Source organism: Chaetodon auriga, chromosome 8, assembly GCF_051107435.1.
Source record: "Chaetodon auriga isolate fChaAug3 chromosome 8, fChaAug3.hap1, whole genome shotgun sequence".
Taxonomy (NCBI): domain Eukaryota; kingdom Metazoa; phylum Chordata; class Actinopteri; order Chaetodontiformes; family Chaetodontidae; genus Chaetodon; species Chaetodon auriga.
In genome coordinates, this window is record NC_135081.1 from 10,029,541 (window position 1) to 10,041,668 (window position 12,128).

General features: G+C 43.8%; 1 protein-coding gene across 1 annotated transcript in view; it reads left to right on the forward strand.

Annotated features, from left to right (window-relative positions):
• The window catches only part of ulk4 (unc-51 like kinase 4), a 74,305-nt gene extending 65,134 nt beyond the window's left edge, over window positions 1-9,171 (forward strand). The window contains 3 exon segments of the mRNA XM_076736703.1: window positions 229-405; window positions 5,620-5,708; window positions 9,024-9,171. Of these exon segments, the coding sequence (XP_076592818.1) occupies window positions 229-405; window positions 5,620-5,708; window positions 9,024-9,084 (327 nt within the window). The 3' untranslated portion in view covers window positions 9,085-9,171.
• Window positions 9,172-12,128: the final 2,957 nt, after the last annotated feature.

The window sequence follows — 12,128 nt, forward strand, 5'->3', positions numbered from 1 at the left end:
GATATGGCCTCCAATTTTCCAATTTCCCCTCAAGGATCAATAACATATTCTGATTCAGATTCAAATGAACTGATATATCCAAATACAGTAAATAATTGAAATATTCTGTTGATTAGTACACACAAAAGCTCCAAATACAGTTTTAATATGGTGCATGCTCCTTGTGCATGGAGTTATTTCATTCTAGCAGTTTTAATCCATGTATTCATTCATTTTCTCTCCTTGTAGCCGACAACTGAAAACCAAGAGGTCTGGGATGTGTCTATTCACTGTCTGTCCCTACTGGTCCAGCTAGACGGATTAGAGGGTTACGGCTGCCTGTCACCTTCCTGTTTGCGAGGCACACACATGCACACTGAGGCCCCTCAAATCCAACACACAACATTTAGGATCATCAAACGACAGGTGAGCGCGGCACATTTTGGCACGTAGACACTCACACAGACACAAACAGACACATTCAATCATGTCAGCTGTGCTCCATGTGTGTCTCTCCTCATATCACAGCACTGAAACATTTTTAAATCCCTCTGTTTTATTCAAGAATCTTGGCCCTGTGTTTGTTTGGATTTTGGAGGTTGAAATATTAACTGCCGCCACTGCAGAATGAAAATATTGGAATAACAGATACAGACCCGGTGTAGACACACACACTCAGAGAGACAGCCCTGGTGTGCTGCTGTTCTGAAAATAGAGTGTACTTTCACCAGAACTAGACTGACAGAGGGAGCAAACCAGAGAGGGAGAAAAAGTGTTGGTTTGTATCTGCCTGTCACTCTCTGTTTGAGTGTCTGTCCAATTTTGTCTGATAGTGAAAATGATTTGTAGTACAGGCCAAAGACGGCTGACTCGTAAGAGAGCACACTGCGGTAAAGTAGGTGGAGATTTAGTGGAGCTCTTTCCAGACGTACTAAATAACAATAGTTCCATATGACATGGAGGAAAGTGAAGCAGCTGCAGCTAACATTCACCAGGATTAGGTAGGTTTTCTTGGCCTAATAGAAACAACACACAACAATAAAACGACAGCACAGCAATTCACGAACAGAGCGTTTTAAATGGCAGCCCCGACTAATTCACTTTAATTAAGAAGCCAAGTTAAGTAAACCCATAGCACATTAGACAAAGCTGGTTTTGAAGCAGTCAAACAGCATCTTTGGTATACATTCTGCAGCCAAACTTTCCCAGGAAATGAATTCATATTGGATGATTCTGCGATACAAAATTTACAACTAGTGCCCACAGTCAGTGCCAGCACAGGAAGCAGTATGCTGATTATGCCGTATGCAGGAAAATAAGGGCGTGGAAGCAAAGCGTTTAACTTTGATACCACAGAGCAGGTCCTTTCTCAGACTGTGAAACCATGATGGCAGTGTTTCAAGGAGTTTTGGTTGCCCAAATGTCACCATACTTAAGTTGTCATGGTACAGATAATTAAGGTACAAGTTCCTTCAAAATGTCGGCTGTATAAGAAATGCAGTCACTGAATTTAATCCAGGGCTTTGCAGACTTGAACAACTCGGTAAAAGAGAGGCAGGGTTGGTGAAGGCCACTGAAAACACATTGTAAAGTCCAGTTTGAGAAATTGTCTGATTTTTCTGCAGACCCCCGTGAATTATGTAAAATGCATTCCTAATGTTTTGGCCGCAGGGTCATGAAATAGTTTCTGCACGTGCGACACAAGGTCAGCTGTCACCCTGAGATCATATGACTGAAGGCTGTGCGCGCACATGGGTGTGTGCGTTGTGTGTGCGTTGTGTGTGCGTTGTGTGGGTGCGTCTGTACAACAGTGCGTGTCTGTGTGTGTTTTTGATTCCTCTCACCAATTAGTTCCAGCTACCTGAACCACCCACACACAAACTCTGTCACACACGAGCTCACAGAGACACAGACGGACCTCCTTCTCTTTTCTGTCTGTCTCTGTAGTAGGAAATTTGTCCTCTTGTGCAAACTCCCTCATTACCCCCCGTGCCAAGAGCTCCAGTAACATGGAAGTGTGTATCCTCTATCCTGCTCACCACCCCGAGCAACACACACAAAAACTGTGCAGCGTTCCAGCCATTTCCTCGTAGCTAGTGGATGAGTCACTAAGCAGCTCGGTGCTCGGAGCAGAACTAATTTATTTGCTAAAAAAAAAATGCCCGTCTACCATTCAGCACATTTAGCCATTCGCCTCATTAGTTAATTTAAAAGACTGACATGTTAAAGTTCCCTCAGAGTACTGTTGCAATACAAAAATTTCCCCACATGATACTTTTTTTTCCACTGGAGTCCAAAAACTGTTTGAAAGTTTGAAACAAAAACAGAAATTGACATCTTAGAACTGTTTGCTAAGCCGAGTTTTCTTGAGTCTCGTTATCAATCAGCCAATCAGTCGGCGGAGAAGAATGTGCACCTTTGAAAGGACGCAACAGACATTCGTTATCCACCACACACACACACTTGTTCACAGAAACACAGTGACTCACATATTCTCTCCCAAACACACACCTACACAGCCAGACAAGTGCCTGCCCTTCAACAAAGGCTTTTTAATTATCTTTCATTGATTTCAGGGCTCTGTTAATCTCAATCAAAGATCCCGCTAATAGCTTGGGAACTGCAAAGGAGGAGAGAGGGAGAATGAATCAAGTCTGAATTAGTGAAATTTTCAACTTGTCTTTTTTTTTTTTCCAAGGCACACAACTTGGAAAGACTTAAAGGGGAATGCTAATTAAATGAAAAGGCATTCATAAGAAGTTGTCAGAGCAATAAGCATTTATTATTTCTTTTAAGGCAGTTTGATTTGTTTTTTTTGAAACGTAGTAGTCTCCCTCTGCCAGCATAGAATTTACTGTGTTCAGTGATTGGTCCCATAATATGTATGCACAATTCTTTCTTTCACACATAAAACCCCATAAAACTGTAACGCTAGCTTGTCCAGCAGAAATAATGCTTCTAATAATTTTTTATATAAATTGTGTTCACACATAACATGACAAACCTGGATCTGTGGGGCAAGGCGGGACGTTTAGACGATTGTTGTCCATGCTGTGCTGTGCTTCTCCTCCCTGTTAGTCTCACTCTTGTGTCTAGAAGCTTCCTCCTCTCTCATCTCTGGAGGCTGAAATATGTCTCCAAAATGTCAAAGCATATTATGTCCAATTATTGTAACCTTTCCCATAGCAACACAAAAATGTATTTATCCATCATCCATCCATCAATACCTCATCCGCAGTGCTCAATCAGACTGGAGCGAGCTGGACGAACGTGTCCGAAGGAGTCACCGCAGGGGTCACACACGGGCAACAAAAAACTCTGCGTCCATTCAAAGTGTCTGCAGAAGGTGTGACCTGAACTGAAGAAACACATTCAAGTTCAACAAGTTTCCCATCTCATCAAGACATTTCACCTTTGCTGACCAAGTGTATTCGTGACCAGTGACATCTGCACAAAATATTTAAAGACACACACACACACACACACACACACACACACACACACACACACAGTATATATAGTCTCAGTCATGCATGATCTGTGTTAGTCTCCGCTGTCTTTCTCTGCTGGCAGGTACATTGTCACTTGTTTGAAGTTAATATCTATTATGACAGCCCTGCGCCGTCTTTCTGAGAGACTGTCTCCCTCAATCTGTCTGTCTGTCCTCTGTCTGTCTGTCTATGTGCCTCTAATCTGATGTTGACTTCAGTATTATAGAGTCAATGTGTTGGTCAGGTAGAGACGGGGAGAGGGAAGGATGAAGGGGGAGAAGAGGGTGAAGACATGGTGGAGAACCTGGACTGAGGAGGGATTATAAGTAGGTGAGTGTGTGTGTGTGTGTGTGTGTGTGTGTGTGTGTGTGTGTGTGTGTGTGTGTGTTTGGTAGGTGGCTGGCAGGCACATATAAATGCCCCCTCACCCTGATGGGGAAGGTGAAGTGAGTGTGTGTGTGTGTGTGTGTGTGTGTGTGTGTGTGTGTGTGTGTGTGAGTGAAAAGTAAGCGAGTGAGGGGAGCGTCTTTGTCTCCTCCTAACCCCGTTGCCTAGCAACAACCATGCTGTGTCGCTGCAGAGACAGAGGTGATGATGTCACCAGAGATCAGAGAGAACACGTTCACCAAACACACGGACACACATCCACTCAGTCTCACATGCACGCACGCACACACACATGAATATTCACTACTGCACACACCTTGACTTGAACAACACTTTAAGAAATCAGCTCTGAACTCAGAACTTAACTTGGCTACGAGTTTAAACAGTGTAAATCACTCCTTTTTGATGTGAGAACAATCCTTAACACACACACACACACACACACACACACACACACACACACAGAGGAGTCTGTGGACCAGGTGTTCCTGGGTGGGTGTGAAGGATAGACATCATGGTGAGGGGAGACATGTCAGGACAGGAATGAAAGCAGAGGGATGACAAAGAGAAGAAACAAATGATGGAGTGAGGAAATTCAGGAGGAGAGCGAGGTTTTTCTTTAGTCTGATCCAGAGAGGTGTCCAATCACACCACCTCAACTCCAAGACAGTTAAGACGCTGTGTAAAACAGAAATAAAACAGAATATGAACATTTGCTGATCCTTTTTGACATATACTCAATCAAAAACGGTCCAAAGACAATATATTTCATGTTTGACCTCATCAGCTTCATTGATTTCTGTAAATATCTGCTTATTGTGAATTTGATGCAACACATTTCAAACAAGTTGGGACAGGAGCAGCAAAAGCCTGGGAAAGATGTGGAATGTTCCAAAAACACCTGTTTGGAACATTCCACAGGTAAACAGGTTCACTGGTAACAGGTGATAGTATCATGATTGGGTGTTAAAGGGGCATCCTGGAAAGGCTCAGTCGATCACAAGCGAGGATGGAGAGAGGTTCACCACTTTGTGAACACATGAATGGATGAAGGATATATCTACATGAGCTCAGGAACTCTTCAGAAAACAGTAAACGCAGTTTGTTTGTGTCCCAACAGTTTTGGAATCAGGGTTGTAGAATAAATTTATGCACACACATGCATTCAACTGTATTTTTGGCAAATTAGCTCTTTGATCAGTTTACTTTGAAATGTCATGGACAAATGAGTGTGATGTCACCCAGCGTGGTACCTCGTAAAATGCTTCTTTGATGGCAGCACAGACCAGCGGTTCTTCCAGTGTCGAGCTCCATGGGATGATTCTGAGCGACGCTGTGAAAAGATAACAGAGAATGTGAAAATTATATTTCAAATGTACAAATGTAAAATGGAAATCAGTGGTTTCTTGTCATTGATGAAACGATGGTCAAAGCTGCTTGTCTTCTTCCTCGGATGAATCAGTCCAATAATGTGAAAAAGATGAGGACAAAAACACAAACCCAACTCATCTTGCACGTTTTCAGAGCATCATGACAGGTGTGGCTTTGTTCAGATGACACAGATATATTATCATGTGGCTGCAGGGCTTGAGAACATGACATCATAATGAAGTCATGCTGCACTAATCTGCCACGCTGAGGTGTCGGGTTTTTGAGCCAGTCAGAAGTGTAATTTATTGACCTTTAGCAGGGTGACTCATGGTCGCCTGCAGGGGATTGGTCAGAAATGTTGACTTTTCTCTCTCTCTCCTTCTATCTTCAGGTGCAAATGACAAAGCAAGCTGATTGGCTTGAACATCCTGAAGGGGCGGGGCTAATTGGTCTACTGCAGGATATGACTGCATCCAACAGGTGTGGGTTCCTGCTGTTTAAATGTGTTTATCTGCCATATAAAATATGGATTTATGATATTTGGCCATTCCTCAAAGCATACCAGAAACAAATCATTGTGGATTTAAATGTCTCCTCCATCCTCTTCCTTCATCTTATTATTTTTCTGCATGTCTGAACATGTCTATGCATTACACATGTCAAAACTCATCTGTTTCTAGTTGCTAATTGAAAGGATACGAGCTTCTGACAGGACAGTGTCCACTTAACGGCCCACAGAGGGCTGAGAGATCAAATATGTACATATATTAAAAACAAAACTTCATCTTTCTTTGGGAGTCTCTTCAGATCTCGTATCAATGACAGGAAACGCGACCTGCACCACACTCACAACAAGTAACAGCTTCCCTCTAACGAGTTCGGCGACTGCCAGGTTTGTGTAACACAATGTGCTGCACATGAATTAGTCAAATTGCAAGACGTCAGTATATCTTTACAAATCTTTCTATATACATTTCTAATTGCGCTGTGCGCTCTGCACCGATTTATAACAACATAGTCCACTTTCACTGTGTTATTGACAAGCAAAGTGAGATCTAGTGCAAAGGAGGGGGCTGTAATAAAGCATCTCAGACGCGCGTCCATTAAGTTTCACTCTTAATGGACTCAATCAGCTCGAATCATCGCGTCGTCGTGCCGCTAATTTAGAAGCACATACTTAAAATTATCCCACAAACAGACGGCTAATTGTTACGCCCACCTATTTACCAACGATGCCAACAACTGTGAAATGCAGTGTGTGTGTGTGTTCTGTGTGTGTGTGTGTGTGTGTGTGTGCGCACCTGTATCTTTGCATCTGGCTGCCTTTTATGAGTATGTGGGCCGAATGTGTGTTCCCTCTTTGAGCCAAGGGTTTTGTCGCTGTAGAGGCCATGCTTCCTTTGATCTCTTGATGTATGAGACCAGCGACCTGTCACACACAAACACAGATACACACACTTCGTGCATGCACACACACACACCCATTTAGTGCATGCACATACACACACAAACGCGCAATGAATACACACAAATAGCTGCTTTCACCCCCTTCTATATACCAACCCTCTGTCTCTCAATCACACACACACACCCTGTCAGATCGATAATAAAGGTGTATTGTTGTCCTGCTGAAGAGGCCTCTCCTACCGCCCCCTTCTCCTCAGAAAGGGGTGACCCCTTTTCTTCCCTTTTTGTCACCCTCTATACCCATTTTCTCCTCCATTTTCTTTCCTTTTCCCTCATTTCTTTTTCACCTCTTTCTCCCTCTCTCGCTTTCCCTCTCCCACTTCTCCTCTCCTCTCCTCGCTCTCCTCTCCCTCTCTGCCAGATGAAAGCAGAGATCAGCTCTAGCCTTTGAAGTGGCTGAGACTGGCACACTCCCACTGGTTTAGCGGTAGGAGGAGGGGAGCAGAGGTTTTAGGAGAAAGGGCAGGAGATGAAAGGAGTTATGAGGAGAGAGAAGAGGAGAGGAAGGGAGGGGAGGAGGAGGGAGGGGGTTAATTGAGAGGATGAGAGGAGTTGGGGCTGATAGAGGAGACGGAAGAAGAGTGGGAAGTAGAGGGGAGGTCTGGGCTGAGATCCGAACCCAAATGATGTCATTCAGCCTTTACCATGGCAACCTGAGGAATGCCTTTTCAAACCGTGTGGAAGGAGGGGAGGAGCGTCACTCCCCCCCCCCCCCCCCCCCCCCCGAAGAAAAGCCTTGAGGCCCACAACCTGATCCTCACTTTATTGCTGCGTTCAGTCAAACATGAAGCCATCAGTAACCACACAGCTCCTCTGCAAACACGCAGCTCTCTGAAATTTCCACCATCATTAATACCCTCAAACTGTCATTTAGTAAGTCACCTGGTGCTGCTTCAAGGGTTACTTCTGTTTTTTTTTTTTTTTTGTATGAGGTGCTGACACATAGTCAGTGTATTAACAGCAGCACTCTGGTGGTCTATGGAGGATTCAACTCGTATTTTTAACATTGTTAAGGGCAGTCATTCCAAACTAGGGACACTTGTACCCCAGGGAGTACCCTCTGCAGTTACCAGGGTGACATTGACTAAATAGAAATTATGATGAGGTTGTGAAGTGGAAGGAGTGCAAATACAAACCTACTGCAAAAAAAGGCTTTGGTTTTGTTTCAGAAGGTGGAAAACATCAATTCTGCTCAGAAAAAAAAGTGTTGGTGTGAGCTGAATGTGAGCTAATGGTTGTTCTGTAATATGCCATTCACTATAATCTAAAACCAATTATTTCATTTTCCACCATCCTCCGTGCAGCTGCTGAGTGTCAATTTGGCGCCGCAAAAGTTAATTCTAAAACTTTTCGTGCCTCTAATTTATGCCATCCAAATTCACAAACTTTCAAGGATTTCTTAGGCCTCTGGGAGCTGTGTTAATTAGGTTAATTATGGAGGTTTTAATCAACTATGGGGGTGGGCTTCTGCTGGCCTGGCTGTCAGGCTGCCCTCAAAGACACCTGGGAGGAAGAGCGGGGGGGAGGAGGGTGAGGGAGAGAGATAAGAGAGGGAGAGAGAGATTACAGAAAGCCTGCAGGGACTGAGCATGTTGGATGTGTTCACCAAGCCACAGTACTCTCAGTGTGTATGTTTGCATGTTATTTTGGTTATCAGGGGATGGAACTAGTAGAAGAGAATAGCATGTTTAGAGGACAGAAAGGCATCTCAACATGAGCACTGACCAGGGAGACACCAGGACAGGACCAGAGTGGAGCCTCGACTCAGCAGCAGTGTCTGCAGAGCCCGTTTCCACAGCACGGGTCCCTCAACACGTCACCTTTAGCAGTTTGCGCCCATCATCACCCCTCTGTACAATCTTATTACAACAGCTACAGCTCGGCTGTTATGACTAGAGGCATAAACACTTCAGAAGTGAGACATTACAACTATTACACACGAAGCCTCGACCTGAAAGTATTGATAGAGACTTTATAGAGTGCCAAAGAGTACAAACTGGAGTCACCAGTGCAGCTTCCATGCACATAGGGTCGCTGAGGCCTTTGAGCTGTGGCTTTTCTATCCGCTTCATGAAGGTCAGGCAGCACGTTGAGCACATTCTGCTACAAATAATGAGGATACAACTAAAATCAGACAGCTGCACATCTACCAGCAGTGAAAGGTCAAAGGCCTGACGTTCAGGATGATCAGGACTTCAGACGGCACTGCGACAGTCAGGACGCTCCATCATTTGCACTATTGGAAGGAAAATCCTTTGAATTCGTTCTGTCGCTGCGTGAATAACATACCTGTCATACAGTGAATAACTTGTCTTTCTGTTGTCCCAGGTGTCGCAGCGATGTGATTCCACTGGCTGCTGAAAGCCTCCAAGAGACCTGTGGATCCTAAGAGCTGTTAATCTCCAACCCAGAAGCAAACCAGAGCCAGTTCTGCATTTCAGGACTTCAAAGACACTGATGATTGGTACTGTGCTTTTCAGTCCTTCTCTCTGTCCTTGTGTAACCTTTTCCGAGTAATCAGCTACAGAGTTGTTCTTTCAAAATGTCAGTTATTTGATGTCTTCGTTGATCTGAGTTCATTATTAGAACCTGGACTGGATGTATATTATAATGCCATATGAAGGTTTACATTTTATTTTTTGTGTGTTGAGCAGCTGCTGAGACAGACTCCTAAAAGCTTTGAGACATGAGTGAATCTGTTGTCGGAGCGCTCAGTTAGCACAGCCCTCTACATGACTCTCATCAAATGTTCAAATGGGATCAATGACAGTAATGAATATTTCTGTATCGCTAAAATAATTTGACAGCTCAATCAAAACATCCATCCAGTGTCCGTCAGGCTGCGCAGGATTACAGCATGAAAGCTAATTCAGGCTGTCGCAGCGCTGGCCTCTGGGTTCGTGCAGACACTTGCAGTCAGCGTTAATGGAGGAACATTAGCTCATTAGTTCACGTGTCTGCCATCATATGTGTCTGCAATGTGACATAATCACAAATTTCTGCTTCGCCTGGTGCTGATTGCAGCTCTGAGCAACACATTGCTCAGCTGCTGCCAGCTTCACTCGTCTCCTAAATGCCACCACACGCTGAAATCTGTCTCTATCAGGAATCATGGTGCAGCAGGGACCAGCAGCAGGAGCATAATTTAAGACTGAGGTCACAAAGACACAGACAGGTCTGATGTGATGGCGGCACAGAGATCTCAGGTGCATCTAGTGTCTACCATTAGATTCCCAGTTGGTTTGTCTGTATATATTGGACTTTGTTGCATAGAATAATCTAATCTTCCACTGCAGGAGTGTCTGCATGAAAACAGGTGGGTGTTGGTAAGAAGCTGGAGGAGGTCAGGCGGAGTTGAGTTTGAGGCATGTTCTTGTTTGAAAAGTTGTGTTTGGTCCTGATAGAAATGTCCTCTAACCACCTCAGCTGCCCTTCATTCAACATCATCATGTCCTCTGGATAAAAAAAAAAAAAGGACGTCCACACATGGTCACCACTTTTAGGCTTTTAGTTCTTCACTGCAGGTCCTCATTTTAAATCTTACTAATCTCACTAAAGCTGCAGCAAAGGCAGCTGTCACTGATCACTTGTGGAATATCATCCACCAAGTTATACTGACTAACTGAACTGGCGTCCTGCCAGAGTGCATGGCCTCCACAGGTGGACGTGGACACTTGTTTTCACAGTTGGTGGACCATCAGTTTTTCTCACCTCGCTGTCATTTGATGTGCGAAACGGAGGGTCACACCTGTGTTGTTGAGTTATTTGATACTTTTGCGGTCTGAAATTTGTTCAGCACATTCGCTCTGATGTCCTAATTCTGCCTTCTTATAGCAGAGAAATGAAGTGTAGTTTTATTGAGAAACATGCCTTTATCCATTTTGTGTTATACATCAGGCTGACTGGTTACTGATCAAAGACTTTTTACTTGCAATATACAGCTAAATTCTTCAGACCTATGAGGAAACATACATGCAACCAGTTTGTAATCCTAGTTGTATTTCTTCAGGAAATCATTCCTGCCATCACACTGTACAACAGTATTCAAACTGTTAATCTCTACCAGCCTCACTAACTCCAATAGCTCAATGTTTACTTATTATTTGCACTACTGCAATATTACACATACTGTTTCTTGTTTACATTTATTTATCACTTGCAACTTGCACATATTTTTTCTGGCACTTTCTAGCTCTGGCCCTCTCTCCCTGTCTTTAAGAACTGCTGTTAATCTTTGTTTATATACTTTGTTATATTGTATTTTATTGTATTATTATATCATATGTATTATATATCAGTGGTCCCCAACCTTTTTTTCATTGACCAGTTTCAGTAAAGCAACAATTTGCCAGACCGGCAGAGAAACGAATAAAAACAAATTATTAAAAATACAACTCACCATTACCTTGAATGTAGTTGTGGTAATTAGTGGGAGCCCTGCGCTTGTTTCTCTTCAACGAGAAGGCTCCATTGCCTCATTTGCGAGCCTGTCGCCACATATTACGCAGAGCGGGCTTCGTGCGTGAGAATCACCTGAAGCGGTAAACCCGTATTTTAAGTAGGACTGCTGATGTTGTCTCTTAATGCAGCTTTCTTTTTCTTGGAAGTTGTAGGCTCTTCTTCTTCTTCAGTCTCATCATTTGGCCTTTTCCCCTTTCATAAGAGGCTCACCAAAGACGTTTGTTTTTTCTCACTTTTGCCAGCTTGTGGGCTTACTTTTTACTACCGTATAACGTAACGGAGACGGCGAGTGGTTTGATATGTGAATAGAGGCACAGGCGGATGCCCCGGGATGCCCCGGGTCGGATCCCGGCCCGGGTTGTTATTATTAATAATATGTATTTGTTAGTGTGTGCGTGTCCGGGTTGGATCCAGGGTCGGATACCGGATCTAGTCCCGGAAAAATTCGCGGGTCATTGCCGGGACCGACCCGGAAATTTCCCGGAATGATCCACAGTGAGCTTGTGGTGGACTACGATGCTTCAAATTTGGATGTTGCTGCAAAGAATCTACAGGCAGTAAAAGGCAGCACAGAAGATCTATACAATCAGCACAGCTTCAAGGTGGACCCCAAGATTCGTGTCACCAATTCAGTATCTGACCAAATGTGAAATATGGTCAGTCTGCCCTTCTGTTCCTGAAAAAGTGTTTCTGCAGAACTTGATGTTGCAGTGAAGCTGACATTTTTGTGAAATTTAGTCATAATTAGCGCATGAATTCTTGGGTTTGGTCAAATGTGTGTGTGTGTGTGTGTGTGTGTGTGTGTGTGTGTGTGGTCACAGTGAGTTCATCCTTGAGTCAAAGTGAATTTGAAGAAATTCTGTTGAGGGGTTCCTGAGATACCAAGTTGACGAGGATTGGATGGACATACGGACAACCTGAAAACATATCAAATGGCATTCAAAGAAGAACCAAAAGTGTTGTCTTGCTGTG